At 40.3% G+C, this 25323-nt stretch overlaps 1 protein-coding gene across 3 annotated transcripts in view; it reads right to left on the bottom strand.

The window, feature by feature from the left end:
* Positions 1-1323: 1323 nt before the first annotated feature.
* LOC132395978 (protein-tyrosine sulfotransferase 1-like) overlaps positions 1324-25323 on the bottom strand; it is a 128497-nt gene continuing 104497 nt past the window's right edge. For 2 of the 3 annotated variants that reach the window (XM_059973229.1, XM_059973230.1), the window contains exons 6-9: positions 20880-21049; positions 19310-19488; positions 3626-3689; positions 3318-3457 (exon numbers count right to left, since the gene is read on the bottom strand). In XM_059973229.1, coding sequence (XP_059829212.1) covers positions 3673-3689; positions 19310-19488; positions 20880-21049 — 366 coding nt within the window. In that variant the 3' untranslated portion in view covers positions 3318-3457; positions 3626-3672. Of the gene's footprint in view, positions 3458-3625; positions 3690-19309; positions 19489-20879; positions 21050-25323 lie in introns of all 3 variants that reach the window. The other variant, XM_059973235.1, reaches the window with a different exon arrangement.

The following is a 25323-nucleotide window of genomic DNA, read 5'->3' on the forward strand; positions in this document are numbered from 1 at the left end:
TGACACAGGAAACTATTCAGCCTATATGTCTATGCTGGCTGTTCAGCAGGATTATTCAATCAATCTTAATCCTTTTTCTTTTTTTTCTAATCATTCTGCAATCTTTCTTCAAAATGTTTACACAAAGCCTTGATATTGGAATCAGCTAATTCCAAGATAATGTCAGCAAGAACTCGATCTGGCAAAAGGCAATTTAAGTCTGTCTCGGTGTTGCAGGCTAGGTCATTCAAATATTTTGGGCAAGGGCATTAAGTGTTGGAAGCAAAATAGATCGTAGAGTTTAACCACATATTAGACATGATCTAATTGACAAGCAGAAGTTAGGGGCTTAATAGTGTTTCTATTCTGATACCACAGTGACTATGTACCATAGGTATTGTGGAAGATAAAAGTCCTTGAATCTATTATGCCAGTACATACGTTTTTTTTTAAGATAAATTTATATGGTTCTTTATAAAATTGTACAGGAAATATAAATTATTAGTTGTATTCTATAAGTTGCCAAAGAACTGAAAATTATATGGTTATTATAATGGGGGTCTTTAATTTTTTTTCTACTGTAAACAGGGATAGTAATCGTGTTAAGGTCAGTTTCTAGAAGATGTTCATGATAATTTTCTTGAATAGTATGTTTCTGGTTCAAAACCATTAAATCTAGGAGCAGAGTTGGACAATTCAGCCTGTTGAGTCTGCTTCATCATGGCTGACTTAGTCATGATTCTCCTGCCTTCTCACGTAAACTTTGATGCTCTGATTAATCAAGAACCTATCAACCTCTGCCCTAACTATACCCTATGATTTGATCTGCAGAGCCATCTGTAGCAACGAATTCCACAGATTCACTATCCTCTGACTAAAGAAATTCCCCCTTATCTCTGTTCCAAATGGACGTCCTTCTATTATGAGGCTGTGCTCTCAGGTCCTGGAATCACCCACTATAGGAAATATCCCTCCCCCCCCCCCCCCCCCCCACTCGGTCTAGATCTTTCAACATTTGATAGGTTTCAATGAGAACCCTCTTCCTTCTTCTAAACTCCAGTGAATATAAACCCAGAGCCGCCAAATGCTCCTGAGTTGTTAACCCTTTCATTCCTGGGATTATTCTTGTGAATGACCTCTGGACTCTCTAAAATGTCAGATCTTGATCTCAGGCAATGAGGTGGACCAAGCTTTGGTAGAGGAAATTTTTTTGAATATATTCATTTATACGATGTGGCCGTTGCCTGCTAAACCAGCATTTATTGCCCATCCCTAGTTGCCCTTGTAAAAGTAACAATAATATTGTAAGCAATACCTCAGTAATAGAAAATAAAAAGCAACACAAAGAAGAATCAAATTTATTACCACAGATGTATATGATACAATATAATTAACTGAAGTAAGGACCATTACAATGTAAACTGAAACAAAAACATGACAAGCAAACCTGGAATGCAAGGGTGGACTTGCCTTTCAAAAATGTGATTGAGGGAGAGTTGAAGCTCATTCCCATCAGAAGCAGAAGATCAAATACATTCAGTTCTTCTTGGATGGTGCTAGAGATGCAGAAGTAGCTGACATCTGACTAGCTGAGCAGCCAATCGTAGAGAAGAATTCTTACAGGTACTAATATAATAAAGCACATATTTGCTTCTATTTTAATTATATTTATTTCTATTGTAAATGTTTTGCAGAGCACTAAACTAACATTTTATACATACACAAGGTAGCAGCTGACACATAAATAAATATTTCCAAAATAACATTTAAAAGTCTAATATACAATGAAACATTTGAGGGGATAAAATTCACTAAAATAAAATGGAATTTTAAGACCAGGATTTGCAAAGTAGTGATCGTGGTTCTATACACCATTAGACATCATACACCAATGGACAACACTTTCAGAGACTATATAGGTGAGCATAGTTCATAAATATCTGACATGGGACTGAGTAGGATGGAAAACAATTGATGGAGAAGTACAATTACTGGCTGCAACATCAGGAATTACATTAAACTCAAAAACTTTAGTCAGTTTCAAGGCAAATGGACAACAAATACTGAACAGTCCGTGACACAAAAGCCACAAAATACAGGTCTGACTAAAAGCAACACTTTGAGTACAAAGACTTGCCGTCATTTAAAAGCTCTATAAGCCCTTTAAGAAATAAGAAAAAAAAACATCTGATGAAGAACAGCGCCAGAAAATCCCACCTTCTAGCAAAAAAACCTCACATTGTTTCATTAATTTCCATTTAACACATTTGAAATCAAATTATGGAAAAAAAATCTGAAGTAGACCCTGCAGCATGGAATTTTTAAACAGGGTTCATTTGGACACCAGCTTGTACAGTGAAGAATCATGACCTTAATTATAAAATCTAGGCTGAGACAGCAGTGCAAAACTGTGGAAAAGCTGTAATACTTAAGTCCTATCATTCAGATGAGACATTATACCAAGACCTCACCTATTCCCTCATGTAGATGTAAAAGGTCCTATAGCGCTACTTTGAAGAGGTGAGCAGTCTCATGTTCAGGTCTTGATTAATCTCACTCAAATCAGTACTATATTACTCTAAGTAACAACCTGCTGTGCATAAGCTGGCTGTCGTCTTCCCCGTGCTGCAGCTGTGACTAAACATTGAAAGTATTACATCAGCATTAATGTGCTTAGGGACATCCTGAGTTCATGAAAGGCACCATATACTGTATATACACGGCATATATACAAAACCTATGTTTATATATGTACCATCACACAATACATAAATGGAGAAATATGAGAAAAATATTTAACTACATAGTATGCTAATAAAGTGATTGTTCAGTGTTTCTGCATTCTGAGGTTTCACAGAAACTCCTTGCTCTTGCAAACAAATCAGTTTAAGGCATTAATAAATGTGCTCTGTTGTTGTATGCTAATACTCCAGTTTGCAAATAACCAAGCCATCTCTGTCTTGTTACAGGATACTTCTGGACACAGAATTCATCTGTACAATATTAGATTGCTGGTGTCTTTAATGTTAATTTTCTAAAGTTATATGCTAATAATATTTTAGAGGATAAATAAGGAAGCTCAAAATAATTACAAAATTCAGTTACCACCAGGTAATCTTGAACTCATAAATTGGGCGCTTGCAGTAATAATAGTTTATGAGGTGCTTATCACAAACACCTATGCACTGGTGATCCACAGTAATACCTCTGTCTGCTAAGTCTGTCACGATGCAATGGAGAAGGTCATAAACATCCGCAATTGCTTCCCATGGGCCAAATGACACATCTACTTCACAGTGATGCTCAAACAGTTTTGTCTCGTTCTCACTTCTATCGAAACGTAGCGAGTTGTACAGCGGACGCTCATACGGCGTAACTGGCATCTCCTCCTTATAAACACAAATCTTCAATTTTGCAAACCTTGCTTTTCGTTGCATTGCTCTCTGTTTTGCAATTTCAATGATCCTTTCCAAGTTTTCTGTTGAAGGGAAAAAGTGGAAATAGCAGTAAATATAAAATTCATTCTTAACTTGCTGTATACACTTGGGTCAGAAAATTGCTTTCTTCAGCATTTTTCCCAAAATGGAGAGGAAAGAATTTTCATTCATAAATTCCACAAATTGCCCTTTGTAAAGTAGATACTCACGTGCAATCTTGTGTCATCCTTTTCTCATAATCGTTTTACATATTCTTTTAAGTCAAATTCCAGTCTATTAACCATATGGAAAACAGAGTTATTTCGCTTTCCAACTACAAGGTTCTTTCCCCCAGAAATACTTACACAAATCAAGAAGCCCCAGTACTCTTTATTTAACAAACTGACACACTTAAATTCGAATTCCATTGTCCAATTTATGGAACACTGTAGTCTACAGGAAACGGCTTTAAACATATTTTTAAAAGAGTTCATGTTGGCTTCTTTTCCATCATATTTCAGTCTGACACCAGCTCTCTCCTGAGCTGGTGCTGGGACTGTGAGTAATTCACACAACTGCTATCAATGGGCCTGAACGTTCGATCATTTATGGAGCCCCTGCTTACAAGCAGCCAAACAAAAACATGAGGGCGAGATCCCAACCACTGGGCTGGCAGGGATACAAATCAGGATTTGAAAACTCAGTCCCTCATACTGACAGTAGGTGCAATAAATCTGTCTCTTTGATAAAGCGTATTAATACTTCTCCAAAGATTACAGCTCTGCATTAAACACCATCATCCCTTCAGTACTAATCTACAAGCTTCAAAACCAGGCCTCTGTACCTCCCTCTCTGCAACTGGGTCCTTTACTTCCTCTGCACACATGACTGTGGCTAGGCACAGCTGAAATGCCCATCAATAAATTTGCCAATTACACCACCGTTTTGGCAGAAGCTCAGATGACAACATGGAGGCGCACAGGAGTGAGACAGATTGGCTGGTTCAGTGGTGTCACAATAACAATGTCCCACTCAAGGTCAGTAAGACCAAGGAGCAGATTGTGGACTTCAGGAAGAGGAAGTCGAGAGAACACACACCAGTCCTCATTGAAGGGTCAGTATTAGAAAGGGTGAGCAGCTTCAAGTTCTGGGCATCAGAGACTCTACCTGGGTCTAAACACACCAATGCAATCTCAATGAAGGTCACCAGCAGCTCTACTTGTTATGTCACCAAATGACAGGACGGGAAAGTTGCAAATGTCACTCCACTCTTTGTAAAGGAAGTGAGGCATAAGAAAGGAAATTATAGGCCAGGTAGCCTGACTCCAGTGGTTGGGAAGATGTTGGAGTCCATCATTAAGGATGAGGTTTCAAGGTGTTTGGAGGCACATGATAAAATAAACCAAAGTCAGCTTGGTTTCCTGAAGGGAAAATCTTACTTGACAAATCTGTTAAATTCTATGAGGAAATAACAGGCAGGACAGGCAAAAAAAAAGTCTGTAAATGTTGCTTCTTTGGATTTACTGAAGACTTTTGGCAAGGTGCCACACACAAGTCTGCGCAACAAGGTAAAAGCCCATGGTATTACAGGTAAGATACTAACATAGATAGAATGGATGTGGTTAAGATGTTTCTGATAGTGAGGGAGTCTAAGACTGGAGGGCACAACCTCAAAATAAAGTGATGTCTAGTTAGAACAGATTTTTCAGACAGAGGGTGGTGAATCTGTGGAATTCATTGCCATAGATAGTTCTGGAGGTATATTTAAAGTTGAGGTTAATATGGTCTTCATTAGTCATGGTGTCAAAGGTTACAGAGAGAAAGCAAGAGAGTGGAATTAGGAGGGATAATAAATCAGCCATGACAGATTGGCAGAGCAGACTTGATGGGCCGAGTGGCCTGATTCTGCTGCTATGTCTGTTGGTCTAAATATCTTAACACTCCTGCAAATTTCTACAGAAATGGAGAGCATCCTGACAGGTTGCTTCAGTGCCTGGTATGGAGCCTCCAATGTACAAGATCACGAGAGGCTGCACAGGCTCGTAGGCTCAGCCAGCTCCATCCCAGGCACATCACCGCCTGCCATCAAGGACATCTTCAAAGGTTAGTACCTCAATAAGGCAGTGTTGATTATTAAAGACCCTCATCATCTGGGACATGCCCTCTTCTCTTTACTACCATCAGAGAGGAGGTACAAGAGCCTGAAGACCCACATTGAACATTTTAGGAAGAGCTTCTAACCCTCTGCTATCCAATTTTGAAATGGTCCATGAACCTAAAAACACAACCTTGTTATTTATCTTTTGCACTATTCGTTTTAGTAACTTACTGTCATTTTTACATGTTGGATCATACTGCTGTCGCAAAACAACAAATTTCACAACACGTCAGTGATAGTTAACTGGTATCTGATTCTGAAGAGCTCTTTGGAATTTGCTTGTGTATTAATGGGCTTGCTTTTTAAAACTCAGGAATTGCTTACTCACCACCAGTGTTAAATGTCATAACATGAAGCTTCAGCATTGGACACAACCTTGGAATCTTTAATACAGGTTGAGTACCCCTTAGCTTGGAGCTGGAAGTGTTGTGGATTTTGGATTTCTTCATATTTTGGAATATGTAATGAGATAGCTTGGGGTCGACATCATTTCCGACTGAATTTATCTGCTACCGGTAAGCAGTCCTCGTATTACACTTGTTCAGCACACATGTGTATTTAATAGTAAAAATTATTACATACAATTAATAGAATGAAAATATAACGTGTACAGGGTAACAAAAATAACATCAGGAGAATACCTGAATCAGCTATTGAAAAACAACAAACAACGGCAGGCTTTTAGTCTCCACCTATGATGCCATGTTTTGATTAAAGGGTTACAGTACACTGTATTTGCATTTTACTTTTTTAGTTTTTATGTAAGGTATAAAAACAATCAACATTGCATACTTGTTCTTGTTTTAGATTTTTGTTATTGGCAAATTTAAGAAATTCAAAGAATTTTGAGTTCTCCTTTTATAAAACATGTTCCCACCACATTTCCTCTTTTATTACCCACTCTGGTGTCTTAGCTCTTCTCTACCTGCCTATCACCTCCTCCTGGTGTCCCTCCTCTTTCTCTTTCTCCTATGGTCCACCTTCCTCTCCTATCAGATTCCTTCATCTACAGCCCTTTACTTTTCCCACCCAGCTGGCTTCACCTATCACCTTTTAACTATCCTTCTTCCCCACCCCCCCACCTTTTTATTCTGACATCTTCCCCCTTCCTTTCCAGGCCTGAAGAAGAATCTCAGCCTGAAACCCTGTTCACTGTTCTCCATAGCTGCTGCCTGACCTGCTGAGTTCCTCCACCATTTTGCGTGTGTTGCTTTGGATGTTTAAAAAAAAATGTAATGCCATGCTTTTTATTAAATTCCGCAACCATCCTGCTGAATAATCACAATTACCTTCAATTTTTAGTTCATTATGATAGATTTTTGCTTGTTTCATGATCAAAATGCTGTTAAGCAAGATATACTTACTCTGAGACTGATGAATCCACTCTTTCAATACATGATCATGATCTGCATTTTTCACTACGCAGATTTTTTTTCAATTTTTATTAACTTGTGTTCATCACCTATGTGAGGTCACTTCTCAGAACTGACTGTGATGTGCAGAGATCTGTGCGTTGCCTGGGGACCTACTAGCATCTTGTGGAATTTTCCATTTGTGATGGCATGTCAGGGCTCAAAAAATTTTGAATTTCAGATGTTTTCAGATTTTGGATTTTTGGTTAAGTGGCTCTCAACTTGTATTGACATGTTTGTAGACAATAGACAGTAGGTGCAGGAGTAGGCCATTTGGCCCTCCTAGCCAGCACTGCCATTCACTGTGATCATGGCTGATCATACACCCCGTTCCTGCCCTCTCCCCATATCCTTTGACCCCACTATCTATAACAGCTCTATCTAACTCTCTCTTGAATGCATCCAGAGACTTGGCCTCCACTGCCTTCTGGGGCAGAGCATTCCACATATCCACCACTCTCTGGGTGAAAAAGTTTTTCCGCATCTCTGTTCTAAATGGCCTACCCCATATTCTTAAACTGTGGCCTCTAGTCTGGACTCATCCATCAGCGGGAACATGCTTCCTGCCTCCAGTGTGTCCAATTCCTTAATAATCTTATATTTTTCAATCAGATCCCCTCTCATCCTTCTAAATTCCAGTGTATACAAGCCCAGTCACTACAATCTTTCAACATATGACAGTGCCGCCATTCCAGGAATTAACCTTGTGAACCTATGCTGCACTCCCTCAATAGCAAGAATGTCCTTCCTCAAATCTGGAGACTAAAACTGCACACAATACTCCAGGTGGTGTCTCACCAGGGCCCTGTACAGCTGCAGAAGGACCTCTTTACTCCTATACTCAATTCCTCTTGTTATAAAAGCCAGCATACCATTAGCTTTCTTCACTGCCTGCTGTACCTGCATGCTTGCTTTCATTGACTGATGTACAAGAACACCTAGATCTCGTTGTACTTCCCCTTTTCCTAACTTGACTCCATTTAGATACTAATCTGCCTTCCTGTTCTTGCCACCACTTCATGAAGGTTGTTTTTTTTCATTATGGCTGTAGTCTGTATTATATTAAAGAAAAACGTAATCAATTTTACTTCAAACATTTCAAAAGAAAGATATTTCATCATTTGAGATTATAAAAATCTTAATATTGAGCACAGGCAACATAGTTAAGAGGGCTGATTGATAAGTTGGTGGCCCAAGGTAGAAGGGGTCAATTTTAGAAAACCTTGCACATTTATTTTTCAACATAGTCCCTCCTACATTTACACACTTAGTCCAGCGGTCGTGGAGCATGCGGATCTTGGACCTCCAGAAAGTGTCCACAGCAAGGGTGATTGATAAGATAGAAGGAAATGAGTTAGTAACTTCAAACTTTCTGCATAATCACTGAATGAGTTGACCTGCATGCGCATGTAACAACAGCTGTATAACTCATCTTCTGCCCCAGGCCATGAACTTATCAATCACCCCTGCTGTGGACACTGCTGTGTGTAAATGTAGGAGGGGACTATGTTGAAAAATAAATGTGCTAGGTTTTCTAAAATTGACTCCTTCGACCTCAGGCCACCAACTAATCAATCACGCCTTGTATAGAAGCAGTAAAGGTTCCGACTGAGCACCCTGTGCAGGCAAATCACACAATCCCACCCAGTTTTTTTTCAACTCCACATGATTACGGACAAGTGGAAATCATAACTGACTCTTCATAATCTTGTACTCACAAGAATGAAAGGTCAAGAAGGGGAATTATAATAAATTTTTTTCTCCGTTTTCAGCTGCTGCAACAATGAGATTGGACACCAATCCTTGGATCTTTCTGATTCCAAAAGTGCAGTGCCACAGAGCAGCCTCCACAACATTGGCCTAATTATTCATCATTTTTACAGTTGTGTCTAACCAAGGGTCAACCAGAGTTATTTAATAATTAACTAGTCAAGAAAGCATCTGAACAATAGTAATTTTAAGTGTATAGTGCCAACAATAACTGATCGGGGTTCGATTCCCGCTACCGTCTGTAAGGAGCTTGTACATTCTCCCCGTGACTGCGCAAGTTTCCTCTGGGTGCTCTGGTTTCAACCTGCACTGTGGTTATGGCTGGGATGAATAAGTTATGTGCAAACTACAGGATGTTGGTGCTGGAAGCATGGCAAGACGTGCCGGCTGCCCCCAGCACAATCCTTGCTGATTTGATTTGACACATACATCTCAGTTCACTATATGGTTTGATCTAAGTGCGACAAATAAGGCTAATTGAAGTGTCTCCTTTACACGTATAGTGGAACGAACATTACACAGTCTCGAATCTTAAATCTTAATCTTCTAATCTTCAATTCTTAAAAAAAAAGAGTTCTAGTAGTATTCCATTAGTCAGGGTGCAATGCAGAGTTAAAATTTCAGGTTAATCATCCTTCATTAGGATAGTGTAATGTTAAAGAGAAACAGATTCCAAGTTGCAGTGAGAGCAAGAAGGAGAGAACACAAGAGACTGTGTTAAATAGGTGGTACATGGGGGGAGTTAAGTGACAAAGCAAGTGATGGTACAAGGTAAAAGACAATAGTAATAGTATAAATAAGAGGACAGAACAAGAGTTTGGTTTGTTGCACTTACAAGGTAGAGGGAAACACAGAGAATTCTGCAAAGCAGAAATAAGAGTCTTGCACCTGGTTGTTAAATGCTCACCAATGTGAGCTAGGGGACATGTGATGGCAGTGGAGCTGTCAAAAATGAATCCTATCCTGGAGGAAGGGTGAGAGCAGAAATAGAATGGTTGCAGTCAGCTTTGGTGAAGAGCAATTCACAATTGTGGAAAAGATGCAAGGAGACATTAGATTAGAATGGAAAGTGGCTTTGTCAGGACAGACGAAAAGAAAACTCATCAAAATGGAATAAAAATCCTGTGTTTTCAAATCCTACCTTAGCTTGACTCTGTATTTTTGTAACTAGCATTTGCCTATAACTAGGACTCTTCCAAGTTTAGCAGCTTAACAAACTCAAATTTAATTGTTCCACAATTGACTTTCTTAACCTCACTGTACTCAAACTGTATTTCCTCCTTCAACAGAGGCTGCTAAACTAGATAAGGGCCCATGGCACCACAAGAAAGATAATAGCATAGACAGAAGGCAACGCGTGGGAATAAAGAGGGCCTTTTCTGGTTGGCTGCGGTGACCACAGGAGTCAGTGTTAGGGCTGCTAATTTTCATGTTATACGTTAATGACTTGGATGAGGAAATTGATGGGTTTGTGGCCAAGTTTGCAGAAGATACAAGGATAGGTAGCATTGATGAATCAGAGAATCTGTGGAAGGACTTAAACAGATTAGGAGAATGGGCAAAGAAGTGGCTGATGGAAGGCAGTGTCGGGAAGTGTATGGTCATGCACTTTGGTAGAAGGAATAAAGGCATGAACTATTTTCTAAACAGGGTGCAGATTCAGAAATTGTAGGTGCACTAGGGAGTCCTAATGTAGGATTCCCTAAAGGTTAACTTGCAGGCTGAGCCAGTGGTGAGGAAGGCAAATGCAATGTTAGCATTCATTTCAAGAGGAATAGAAAATAAAAGCAAGGAGTGTAGGTCAGACTGTACTTGGGAATATTGTGAGCAATTTTGGGCTCCCTGTTTATGAATGGATGTGCCGGGATTGGAGAGGATCCATGAAAGGTTCTTACGAATGTTGTCAAAAATGAAGAGTGTTTGACAGTTCTGGGGTTGTACTCAGTGGAGTTTAGAAGAATGGGGGGGGGGGGGAACTCATTGAAATATACTGAATTTTGAAAGGCCTAGACAGACTGAATATGGAGAGGCTGTTTCCTTTAGTGGGCGAGGCTAGGACCAGAGGACACAGCCTCAGAATAGAAGGGTGTCCCTTTAGTCCAGAGGAACTTCTATAGCCAGGAGTAATGACTCTTTGGAATCCTTTACCCCAGATGGCTACAGAGGCCGGGTCATTGGGCATATTTAAAGCAGAGTTTGAGAGGCTCTTGATTAGTAAGGGTGTCAAAGGTTACAGGGAGCAGCCAAGGGAGAGGAAAAATACATCAGCCATGATTGAATGGCAGAGCAGACTCAATGGGCCAAATGGTCTAATTCTGATCCTATGTTTGATCATCTAAGATATCCAGGAAAACCCATCTCTCTGCCAGCCCTTTTGATCACATGTTCTAATATTTCTTATGTGGCTCTGTGTCAGATATTTATTGAGAACATTCAGCTGAACAGCTGTGTTGTTCTTGTGGTGAATTAATTTTTCAGTGCATATTCCTCAGAGAAATGTCTCATCTGTATATAAAACAAATGAATACCTGTAAACCTTGATTGGAAATTAATGAGAGCAGTAATCAAGGAGAGTAAAGTCTGTGAGTGGCATGTTACTGCTGTCCACTGAGGTGTGAAACCTGAAGGGAAATGGTGGTAGTAAACAGTAGCCAAGAGTGAAGTGTGGTGAGAAGTAGGTAGTGGTCATACAAGAAGAGGAACTGTGGTCAGACTGAAGATGAATGAGGAAAAGAGTTCTGGAAGCACCTAGCAATTAGTTGCACACAATCATAGCACAGCACAGCAACAAGAGCTTCGGGCCCACACTGAGATTCTGCCTATTCTCATTATCTACACCTGGGCCACGGCCCACCCTAACCCTGCCATCCATGCACTTATCCAAATTATTCTTATGTGCTGAAATGGCACCTGCATCCACCTCTTCCAATGGCTCCTCATTCCAAACTCGCACCATTCCCCGAGTGAAGAAGTTCATCCTCAGTTTCCCTTTAAATATCAAAGTTCATGGTAACTTTATTATCAAAGTACATATATATCAGCATATACAACCCTGAGTTTCATTTTCCTGTGGGCATATCTAAACAACCACAACAGAATCAGTGAATGACCACCCAAGTGGGTGTTCAAAACTAGAATGCAGAAGACAACAAACTGCGCACACACAAAAAGGAAGATATAGTAATAATAAATAACTATTTAGGCAGCAAATATCGAAAACATGAGATGAAGTGTCCTTGAAAGTGAGTACAATGGCTAAGGGAACATTTCAATGATGGGGCAAGTGAAGTTATGCCCTCTTGTTCAAGAGCCTGATGGTTCAGGGGTAGTAAATGTTCCTGAACATGGTGGTGTGAATCCTGAAGATCCTTTACTTTTTCCTGATGGCAGCAGTGAGAAGCGAGCATGTCCTAGATGGAGGGAGTCCCTGATGATGGATTCTGCTTTCCCACGAATGTTTCACGAAGATGTGCTCAATGGTTGGGAGAGCTTTAGATTGATGGACTAGCCCATAACTACTACATTTTATAGGATTTCCCATTCAAAGGTGTTGGTGTTTCTATACCAGGCTATGATGCAGCCAGTCAATATACTCTCCAAGACAATCTATAGAAGCTTGTCAAAGTTTTAGATGTCATACTGCATCTCTGCAAACTCCTAAGGAAGTAGAAGTGCTGCCATGCTTTCTTCATAATTACATTTATGTGCTGGGCCTAGGACAGGTCCAGTTACACAAGAACACCAAATAATTTAAAGTTGCTTAACCATCTCCACCTCCGGTCCCCTAATGACTGGCTCATGCACCTCTGGTTTCCTTCACCTGACGTCAATAATCAGCAACTTGGTCTGGCTGACACTGATTAAGAGGCTGTTGTTATTACACCACTCAGCCAGATTTTCAATCTCCTTCCTGTTTGCTGATTCATCATCACCTTCGATTTGGCCTAAAACAGTGACGTGATCAACAAACTTGAATTGGAATTCACAATGTGCTTAGCCACACAGCCAAAGTGTAAAACGAGAAGAACAGGGAGCTGGGCTTATAAGCTGAGTCTTATAGTGCACCTACCCTGATGAAGATTGTGGAGGAGATGTTGTTGCCAATCTGAACTACTGGGGTCTGCAAGTGAGGAAATTGAAGATCCAATTGCGCAAGTAAGTATTGAGGCCAACATCTTGAAACTTATTGATTAGTTTTGAGGAGACGATGGTATTGAATGCTGAGCTGTTGTCAATAAAGTGCATCCTGATGTATGCATCTTTGCTGTCCAGATGTTCCAGGGCTGAGTGAAGAGCCAATGAGGCAGCATCTGCTATGGACCTGTTGCTCCGGTAGGCATACTGGAGCAGATCAAAGTCACTTCTCAGGCAGGAATTGGTAAGCTACATCATCAAACTATCAAAACACATCATCATTGTGGATGTAAGTGCTACTGGGCGACAGTCATTGAGGCACGTCACCATGCTCTTTTTAGGCCTACTTGAAGCAGATGAATACCACACACTGTGAAAGTGAGAGGTTAAAGATCTCTGTGAACACTCCAGCCAGTTGATCAGGTCTTTAGTACTTGGCCAGGTAACCCATCTGGGCTGGATGCTCTTCATGGGTTTACCCTCCTGAAGGCTGTTTGGCTGTTCGTACATTGGCTTCAGAGACTGAAATCACAGGATCATCCGGGTATGTGGGAGTTCGAGTCAAGTCGCTTTTTATTGTCATTTCGACCATAAACTTATGGTACAGTACACAGTAAAAACGAAACAACATTCCTCGAGGACCATGGTGCTAAATGAAACAACACAAAACTGCACTAGACTATGTGAGACAACTCAAGGCTACACTAGACTACGTAAAACAACACAAAAACTACACTAGACTACAGACCTACACAGGACTACATTAAGTGCACAAAACAGTACAGGGTAGTAGTACATTAATTAATAATTAATAAACAAGACAATAAGCACAATAAAGGACAAATTACAATATAATAATAAATTATGTAGATGTCAGTCTAGACTCTGGGTATTGAGGAGTCTGATGGCTTGGGGAAAGAAACTGTTGCACAGTCTGGTCATGAGAGCCTGAATACTTCGTGAAGATTCCAAATCTTCACAAAGGTTCCTCCATGTTTTGAGCGAGTGAAATCTGGAAGTGAAGCCCTGCTATCATCTATGTTGCTGGATTTAACTTTATAAGAGGAGATAGTATTCAAGCCCTGCCACAACTGTTGAGCGTCCTTCATTGTTTCGTTTAGTCTGGAATTGACACTTTGCCCATGAAATGGCTTTCCAGAGATCGTATCTGGACCTCTTGTAACTTTCTCGGTCACCAGACTTGAAGGCCTCTGATCTGGCCCTCAGCAGATTGCAGATCTCGTGGTTCATCCAGGGCTTCTGGTTGGGGAAGCCGCAATAATTTTGTGGGGACACACTCATCTACAACTGTTTGAATGAAGTCCTTTACAACTATGGTGTATTCATTCAGATACACAGATGAGTCTTCGAACACGTCCCAGTCCGCTGACTCAAATAAATCCTGTAGCCACTCCTCTGCCTCCTGCAACCATTTCTTTATTGTCCTCATCTCTGGAGCTTTACTCCCTAATCTCTGCCTGTATGCAGGTAGGACAGCCAAATGATCCAATATATCAAAATGTGGTCTGGGCATGGAACAGTAGGCATTCCAAATCTCAGTATAGTAGTGGTCTAGTGCGTTGGCCCCTCAGGTGCTACAGGTCATATGCTGATGGTAATTGGGCAGGGTTTTCTTCAAACAAGCTTGGTTAAATACCTGACTATGATTTGAAATGTGTTGGGATTGACTGTTTCTTGTTTGGAGATGGCATCATGTAGTATCACTTGCGCTTGATTATAATCGGCTGCGGTAGTCAGGATTATGGAGGAGAACTCCCTAGGTAAATAGAACGGACAGAATTTGATCATTAGGTGTTCAAAGTCAGGGGAACACGAGTTTGACAAAATCACCACATCGGAGCATGGTTGAGTTTACACCTCCACCTTTTGTCTTTTCCGAATCAGCAGTTCGGTCTATTTGGTACATCGAGAAGCCTTCTGGTTTGACTGGCTTTAGCTTCACTCTGAACCTATTACCTCTAGTTCTAGTCTCACCCAACCTCAGTGCTTGTCTATACCCCTCATAATTTTATATACCTGCAAAAAATCTCCCCTAAATGTACACTCTAGGGAATAAAGTCCAAACCTGTTTAATCAGGTCTACAAGTCCTGGAGACATTCTCTTAATTTTCTCTGCACTTTTTCTATCTTATTTACACCTTTCCTGTAGGTACTGCACACAATACTCCAAATTAAGATATTGGTGAGGCTTATACAACTTCAACATAACATCTCAACTCCTGAACCCAACACTCTGATTTATAAAAGCCAATGTGCCTAACGCTCCCTTTATGACACTATCTACTGGTGATGCCACTTGCAAAGAATTATGGATCTACATTCCCAGATCACTTTGTTTACTCAGTGCCCTACCATCTATCCTGGTTTGTCTTCCCAAAGTGCAACAACTCATACTTGTCTGCATTAAATCCCATTTGCCATTTTCCAGCTGATCCAGATCCCATTGCAAGTTTTGACAGCCTTCCCTGCTGACCACTACACCCCCATTCTTAATGTCATCCATGAATTTGCTGATCCACTTTACCACATTATCATCCAGATCATCGACACAGATGACAAAACTAACTCCTGAGGCACACCACTAGTGCCAGGCCTCCAGTCTCAGAAGCTACCATCTAATACCTCCCTCTGGCTCTCCCACAAAGTCATTGTCGAATCTAGTTTCCCACCTCATCCTGAATACTAAGCGACCTAACATCTGGGCCAGCCTCCCATGAGGTACTTTGTCAAAGGCCTTGCTGAAGTCCATGTAGACAATGCCACTGTCTTTCTTTTATCAACTTTCCTGGTATCTTCCTTGAAAAGAACTATACGATTGATTAGGCACTATGTACTATGCATAAAGGCATGTTGGAGACCCCTAATCAGTCCCTGCCTATCCAAATACTTAAATATCCTGACCCTTGGAATATCTTCCAATAATTTACCCACTACTGACATCAAGCTCATGAGCCTATAATTTCTCAGCTTATTCTTAAAGCCTTTCTTGAACAACAGAACCATATTAACTATGTTCCAGTCCACTAGTATCACACCCATGGCTAAGGATGTTTTGAATACCTTTGCCAGGGCACCTGCAATTTCTGCACTAGATATGAAATCCTCAGTGCATATGAGAATGCAATGGGAGTCAGCAAGCCCCCTTAGGAAACAAATTATGAAGGAAATTTACCGCTCTTCACTTGCAAGAGCAAAAGACTAACTACCAGTTATCTGCACACCCCTCTGAACTCAGTGAAACCAATTCTTAGGTCAAGAGGACAAGGAATATCCACTCACATCAGTTTAATGCTAACAACCCAAAAAACAATTTATTTCTTAATACAATTGTTGAATGATACATGATTTTGAAAAGCTAGTGAATAACAAACACCAACTTAGAAAGGTAAGGTGGCTCAAATGCAAACCTATTTGAACAGCAGTGACTCCTCAATATTTCTCAAAATGACAGTCAATCAGGAAAAAACTGTTAACTGAAAAGCTCTGAATTAAACAAAGGCTTGGTTTGAAGATATAGGCTAGAGGGAAGTGAGAAAAATTTTTTGCAGAACAACTGCCATCTGGAGTATCCCACATGAATGCAGACATTCTAGGCTTCTTGAACACAGTTCATGAACTGCACTTCAGAACTGGAGTCCAGTGTGGAGCATAAATTTGTTCTAACTCTCCAGCATTCAGGCTGGAGAATCTCACAAATTAACAAGTACCAGCTAAGACAGGATTACTGCAATGCAAGACCATTCATTTCAATTAAGTCTAACTGCTCTACAATGCCAAATCAATACAATATGATTTACATTTTTAATTGATTTTCTTTAATGTTGCAATTGATTTAAGCATTAAAAACAGTATAATTTTATGTTAATCACCTTGAAATATGTCTGTTTCATGGATTGTTTAGTGACTTATAAATTACTCTATCATGAATATTCCAAAGTATTAGAAGTTTCACAGTTAGCTAAGCCAAGTGTTATGGTCTAACCACCTTACAAAGTTTAATAAAATCTTTGGTTCTGGGCTGGCTTGTTCTGTCCCCTCCCTCGTATGCAGCCTAACAAACCCCTTCCCTCTCCATGCCCTCCAACATGACAATCTGAAGTCGGATACAGCAAGTTCACAACAGTAGAACATCAAAAATCAAACTCATATTTACTACATGGATCAGTAACTAGCTCATTACAAGTTTCAACCCTTAATATTCAGAGGTTAATGAGAAATCCTATTTCGTTTCCCAATTACTTTTCCCTTTGATGATTACATTGACCTACAAAAACTCATTTTGTGTAAATGACAAACTGATTATAACTTGCTCAATGTTATAAAACCGAGTTCAATCAAATTAAATATTATATTCTACTTGACGTAATCATCATAATACCAGATTAACTTGAGGATTAAAAAAAATTATTGTTGTACCAAGAAGAAACAGAATCTGATTTTCTATTTAAGATCCTTTACACATTGGAAGAGCATCTGGCCAAGACTGTGGCAATTAAAAGTCACATAGGATGCCACAAACAAATAGCCCTAACAGCTAGTTTTGAGAAACTGTGACCAGATGTCTGAAATCAGCCTATTTTTAGAGGTGAAGGGTGTTAGTGCCAAAACCTCAAACAAAAATGCCTTTATTTGAAAGCAAAATTATTTTATTTTATTGAGATATAGCACGGAATAGGTCCTTCTACCCAGTAATCCCCTGATTTAATCCTAGCCTAATCAAGGATTAATTTACAATGATCAATTAACCTACCAACCAGTGTGTCTTTGGGCTGTGGGAGGAAACCAGAGACCCAGAGGAAAAGCCAGGAGTCACAGGAAGAACATACAAACTCCTTAGAGGCAGCGTCAGGAAATGAAATCAGGTTTCCTGTTCTGTAGTGTTGTACTAACCACTACACTACCATGTCACCTCAAGTCATTAAACATTAACACCATTAAACCATTACAATTGATACCAATTAAATAATGCAGCTCTTAAGTCTCAAAGCTATTTCAAAAATTTTAAAGCTCTTCATGCTAACCTTAAGATTAAAACTTCAGATCTGTAACAAATTGGACCAAAGGCCTTTAAAGCTGATAAATACAATTCAGAAATGATACTGAAAACTATAACTGTAAACAATGAGTCAAATTCTCAATCATTTAATTCCATCCACGCACTCTTTGCAAAGTATCTATTCATTAAATCAATTTTTGAATTACTGTGCATTACACTGTATGGACAAAAGGCCAGGACATATGTTAACTAGAGTGCCAAGAGCAGACTCTCTGGGAATTAAGTAACAGAATGAACAGTCCTTACTAAAATGACTGTGGTTACAAATTCCTATGTATCTATACCACTTTCCCCGTGGCTTAGGCGACTCATCCAGTAATGTAAAGAATAATCCAATATACACTCAGTGTCCACTTATTAGGTACACCAGTTCACCTGTGAGTTAATGCAAATATCTAAGCACCCAATCACATGGCAGCAACTCAATGTATAAATGTGTGCAGACATAGGGAAGAAACATAAATTAAGTGACTTAGACCATGGAATGATTGCTGGTGCCAGACAGGGTGGTTTGAGTATCTCAGAAACTGCTGATCTGGGGTTTTCACGTACAACAGTCTCTAGAGTTTACAGAGAATGGTGTGTAAAACAAAATAAAAACCAGTGAGCAGCATTTCTGTGGGTGGAAATGCCTTGTTAATGAGAGAGGTTAGAGGAAAATGGCCAAACTGACAGGACGACGACAGTAACTCAAATAACCACATGTTAAAACAGTGGGGTGCAGAAGAGCATCTCTGAACACACAATACTTTGAAGTGGATGGGCTACAGCAGCAGAAGACCTCGAACACACACTTGGTGGCCACTTCATTAGGGAGAGGAGCTACCTAATAGGGTGGCCACTAGTGTACAGGTGTTCCCCGCTTTACAAATGTTCGCTTTATGCCACTTTGCTTTTACAAAAGACCTGTTTTCGCATTACAAAGAGAATTTTCGCTTTTACAAAAACTTTTCCCGTATAAATTAATGTTTCTTTACTTTACGCCATTTCGGCTTAAGAAAGGTTTCAAAGGAACGCTCTACCTTTGTAGGAGGGTGGGGACACCTGTATATCCTGTGTGGAATGAGCTTCCTGTAGAAGTAGTAGAGGCCAGTTCAGTTGTGTCATTTAAGGTAAAATTAGGTAGGTATATGGACAGGAAAGGAGTGGAGGGTTATGGGCTGAGTGCGGGTAGGTGGGACTAGGTGAGATTAAGAGTTCGGCACGGACTAGGAGGGCCGAGATGGCCTGTTTCCGTGCTGTGATTGTTATATGGTTATATCCATTTCCATGGTCTTAGATTGAATCAAACTCCAAATAAATCCTCTTAGACTTCTCATCATTAACTATTTTATAAATAAAACTGACAATTAAAATGAATCACCTTTATAATAAGGCATCAGGTCCAAAAATGCCTTTCTGACTTTTTCACTAGCCAAGGGCTGCAGCTCATCCAGACACTCGAGTAATGGTCCAATAGAATAATACTGTGCTTCTTTATAAACTGTTCTCACTCGCTCACGGGGAGGCAAATCATCATTCCGTAAAAAATTAAGGATATCTCTGAAAGGGAGAAAGGTATACATCAGTTTAGACTAATCATGGTAATAAAATTACCAGCACATGACCTAGGTAAACTAGTAATTACAACCTTAATTAATATCAATTTGCTACACCAACTTATTTTTGAACATTGATGTTAAATTTGGTCAAGAACCCCTTTCTCTAAGTATGCTTCTCCATTCTTATTCAAACTGGTACTCATCCTCACCCAGGACTGGTAACTCAGTCTAGGATAGGGCTGTACACAGTATTTTCTTCAAACACAAGGTTATTGGCAGTGTGTCTTAGGAAGACAACTAAGGAACTCACTCATACAAAAAGGCCATTGCTGTGACAATTTTACCCTCAAAAATGCAACCACACACCTTGGAAGATTTCAATTAACCCAATAAAACAGCCTGTGGGAAAGGCAGTTCCAGATTCCATTTTACTGGTTCCTCATCTCAAATAGCTCAGCTCTAATTTTTGGATTCTCCCACCTGAGGAAAGTGCTTATTTGGATCTATCTGCATGTTACATTCAATTAACTTATCTCATTACAGTACAAGCCTTAGAGAATACATGCCAACGTTATTCAATCTGGTTATATAATTTAACTCTATAAATGTATTATAATTCTGTGAATTTGGACTATATCAAAAGCAAGTGTTGCATGATCTGAGGTGAGATCTGAACACAGCTTGTTTCCTCATTTCTCAGCAAGTCTCTTGACCACACAGACATTAGGACCAAGGCCGATGTTCCAGAAAGTGTCAGTGGATAGTGATGAGAAAGATTCCCTGCCTGATTTAGTTCTTCCCTTTTAAAATTCAACATATTAATCTGATGTACCTCGACTCTCATTCCAGTTACACTCAGCAAACTCAGTTAAAACAATCAATCAAACGAATGTTTTCCAGCCTTGTTTAACACGAAGCTAAACTTCTGTGATAGAGACACAGAGCAGTACAGCCTGGAACAAGCTCTTCCACATGCTAAGTCTGTGCCAACCACCAAGAAGCCATCTTTACACTCATCCTACTCAAATGCATTTCATTCATCCCACACCCCGATCGTCTCCGCCGAATCTAAACCTTGAGAAACTTACAGAAGCTAATTAATCTGCCAACTCTCAGTTTTTTGGGACAGGGCGCACCTCGAAGAGGCCTAAGCATTCACAGGGAGAATACGCAAATTCCACAGAGACAGTCCCCAAGGTCACAACTGAACCCAGATCAATCTTAGCTATCATTGTCATAACAGAAGTTACAGTAAAATCTTTAAGTATGTAGTTTAACTCAAATTTATCATACAACCATCCTTAAGATTACTCATCTGTATCAGGGAATTTTAGTTTAAATAGTGACTTTTTTTAGAAAGGCACTTTAAAACTAAACAACATCATTACATACCCAAAGTAGGTCCCATCTCTATCAATAAAGAAGCGTCCCTCTGAATCAGTGGGAATATGATGCCTGCCACTGAACATTGCTGCTAGCATCGTGTCTTCGTAGCGCCTTAAGGTGGAGAGTCTTGTGGTATAATGCATGCCTCCTACATTCAGGGGAACAACCTCTGGGAACTGCAGGGGCAAAGAGTAAAACATAAAGAAAGACTTTTCAAGTACCTTTGAGAGCTTGTTTAAGACTTTTTCTTTGAGAGCTTGATTTTGAAAACACTGCCAGGATTATTTTTCTTGTTTTATTGATTACAACTGTAATTATTTCTTGAAAGTAGATGTGACCTGGTTATTGGATGTGAAAACATTCCACCGTACTGTTTTCATTCAACATTCAAACTAGCAATCCCTCTGTTGCAATTTGCAAAATCTAGTTCACTGTTCCACACCAGCTGACAAAAGTATGATCCTGATTGTATAACTTTCAACAGAAGAAAAGTTACCTGTTTTTATTCAGCAATACAGTGTAGGCGCTTTCAGCCCTTCGAGCAACCACAATTACCTCTAACCAAAGCAATTTACAATGACCTGTTAACCTACCTGGTACATCTTTGGACTGTGGGAGGAAACTGGAGCATAGGGGGAAAAGCCGCAAATTCAACGAGGTGGATGTACAGAGACTCACTACAGAAGGGTACTGGAATTGAACTCTGAAACAGCCGTTCTCTGAAGCTGTAATAGTGTCGCACTAACAGCTACACTACTGTGATGCCCATTAATTTTTCGTTATTGATGACTAAAGCACTAAGTTTTCCTATTACTGACTAAAAATAAAGAAAGACAGAAACAATGAAAGCCAAGTTCCATATTCTTGAACAAGGTTTCTTATTTTACGTACATTTTGATGAACTGCTGTAGACCGCAGATATATCAACGTACTTCCTCAATCTTCTAGAATAGTTCATAATGCTGGTGAGGAAATGCCAACAATAGGTTTTGCTTTCCCATCAAAAGTGAAGCAAATCTGATTGCCAAACTACGATGCTTCTGAAATCAAACTGCCAGAGCGAAGAGTGGTTTATGAAATGAAAATTCTGGAAACCCTGATTATGTCCATCACAGCATCAGTGGAGAGAAGAGGACCTTCTGGTGAAGTATTATGCCCTCAGGATTAGCCTTTCTGCCCTCCCCACTGAAATGTTGATTGATTTTCAAGATTCTGTGCTTTCTGACCTATTTTGGATGGTAAGGAATAAGGAGGACAAAAAGGAAATGTAAGGGTGGGGATGATAAAACCCACTTTTCAGTCGGTCAATCCGTCTGATGCCAACTAACCCATATTATCAATAAAACCCAGTTCTAGTTCACCATGATACCTGTTCTCATTTTATCTTCTGTCTGTCACTGACCGTCCACTTTAATAAAAGACCAAGAGCCCAAGGAATATCAAAGTTCGATTTCAAATGTAAATATGAAATTATGTTAAATAACTTATAAACATCAATAATCTAGAGAATTTCCCAGTTACCTTTGCTTTTCTTAAAGCATTTAATATCAATGGAATTCTGCTGACTCACAAGGAGGCCATAGTTGACTTACAGAACAACCTCAAGCAGCTTTGGCTTAGAATGCAAGATTTTAAATTACACCGTCTTGCCAGGGCCGACATGGTTTGGGATGACTTACTCCTAAGACAGTGAGGGCACTAACTGAGTGACAATGGAGGGACTGTAAATCCTGCCATTCTGAAAGACTGGTGCTTCCTGAACCTATTAACACTCTTCCAACATCAGAGTAATTTGAAATAAAAGCAGAAAGTGCTGGGCACAGCATGTCAGGCAGCAACTGCAGAGAGAATAAACTGTAAACACTTCAGGATGAAGACCTTTCATCATAATGTTCACTCTGTTTCCATCTCCACGGTGTTGTCTGATCTGCTAGGTAGCTCTAGAACTTATAAGCACAAGTGATTCTGCAGATACTGGAAATCCAGAGCAACAAAGAGTCCTGATGGAGGGTCTTGGCACGAAATGGCAACTGTACATTCCCCTCCACAGATGTTGTCTGGCCTGCTGAACTCCTCCAGCACTTTGTGCGTAGCTCCAGAATTTTCTGTTTTTATTTCAGGTTTTGAGCATCCACAGCATTTTTGTTTTTCAACCAATCTATTGGAGGACAGATTGCTGGACACTCTACAAGCACTGCCAGGACTGGAGGACCTGCGTTATAAGAGAAGATTGAATAGGTTAGAACTTTATTTCCTAAAATATAGAAGATTGAGGAGATATTTCATAGAAGTATACAAAATTATGAGCAGTATACATAGGGTTAATGTAAGCAGGCTTTTTCCACTGAGGTTGGGTGAGATTACAACTAGAGGTCATAGGTTAAGGGTGAAAGGTGAATTATTTGAGGGGAAACTTATTCACTCGGAGAGTGGTGAGAGTACAAGTGGTGGATGTGATTTCAATGTCAATGTTTAAAGGAAGTTTGGATAGGTACATAGATGGGAAGGGTGTGGGTGGCTATAGTCCCAGTGCAGGTCAATGGAACTAGAGAGTTCAAACGATTCAGCATGGACTGGATGGGTCGAAGGGCATGTTTCTATGCTGTGGTTTTCCATCACTCCCTGGCTCATCTTTAAACGTGGGTCTCCAAGCCATTTGCTTAGTTTTTTGCTAAGGGTGTAATTCACACAGGGTGTATTTCTTAAGACTTTACATTGTGTTATCTGTAGTATCATTTTAATTACCACCAATATGCACTAATCACTATTTATCCCCAGTGCAACCCTAGCATCATCCTATCACCAATATTCTGCCTTCTCTATTTCCACCTTCTCTACATCAAAATTAAGTTTTTATTTCACTTCCCCAACCCTGAAATATTGATTGTTTCTTTTTTTTCCCCATCGATGCTGTCTGACCTGGTGAGTGTTTCCAGCGTTTTCTGCGTTTTTCTTTTGTAAATTTCCTTTTGCAATTTAATCATGATGGCAGCAGGAAAAGCTTGAATGTCAGTGAGCTGAACTTGAACTGCAAGTGGCATGCTGCTGACCCCATGCAGATTTCTTCCAGCAGAATTTAAAACCTTAGTCATTATAGTATTAGGCCTCTAGTTTCACCAGATTCCTTCCCCTCTTGCTCCAAAATAATGGCCTGACAATGACAATGTTCTAAAGCAAGCCTGTGATTTTGCCATTACAGTAATAATATTTTCAATCATTGCAACTGCAGTAATTAGAAGTTATTCTCATTTTAATGGCAATTCTTTTGAATACATTGTCACAGTGCATATTTACCTTTGGCATTGTAGAGTCCAACAGCAAATATTTAGAACATTAAAATATTTTTCAAAATTCATGAAATCCAACAAACCAGCAAGAAGGTAATCCCTGTTTGGTCAGTATTAATATTAACTTTCTCTGCCTGGCCTAGAAGTTGCTTTATTTTCTGTAAAGTAAACGCTACATTTACCTTACACATCTCACTCTCCCGATGACCCAAAACTCTTGAAGGACGAGTCGTCTTTTTAATACAGGAAACAAAGTGGCCATAAGAGTCATTTTGACAACGACCATATGATTTATTTATGTGAACTGAGAGCTAAACATTAGCCATTCCATAGGACTATTCGTCTCCCACCCCGCAATAGCACCAAGCGTTTATGTCTATCCCAGACAGCTAGCCAGGGCACAGCTCCATCTTGCCCGCCAACATCTCACTTACCCCTGCCACCATCTCACTTACCCCTGCCATCATCTCACTTACCCCTGCCACCATCTCACTTACCCCTGCCACCATCTCACTTACCCCTGCCACCATCTCACTTACCCCTGCCACCATCTCACTTACCCCTGCCACCATCTCACTTACCCCTGCCACCATCTCACTTACCCCTGCCATCATCTCACTTACCCCTGCCACCATCTCACTTACCCCTGCCATCATCTCACTTACCCCTGCCACCATCTCACTTACCCCTGCCACCATCTCACTTACCCCTGCCATCATCTCACTTACCCCTGCCATCATCTCACTTACCCCTGCCACCATCTCACTTACCCCTGCCATCATCTCACTTACCCCTGCCACCATCTCACTTACCCCTGCCACCATCTCACTTACCCCTGCCACCATCTCACTTACCCCTGCCATCATCTCACTTACCCCTGCCACCATCTCACTTACCCCTGCCATCATCTCACTTACCCCTGCCACCATCTCACTTACCCCTGCCACCATCTCACTTACCCCTGCCATCATCTCACTTACCCCTGCCACCATCTCACTTACCCCTGCCACCATCTCACTTACCCCTGCCACCATCTCACTTACCCCTGCCATCATCTCACTTACCCCTGCCACCATCTCACTTACCCCTGCCATCATCTCACTTACCCCTGCCACCATCTCACTTACCCCTGCCACCATCTCACTTACCCCTGCCATCATCTC

This window comes from Hypanus sabinus, chromosome 6 (genome assembly GCF_030144855.1).
Source record: "Hypanus sabinus isolate sHypSab1 chromosome 6, sHypSab1.hap1, whole genome shotgun sequence".
NCBI classification, from domain to species: Eukaryota; Metazoa; Chordata; class Chondrichthyes; order Myliobatiformes; family Dasyatidae; genus Hypanus; species Hypanus sabinus.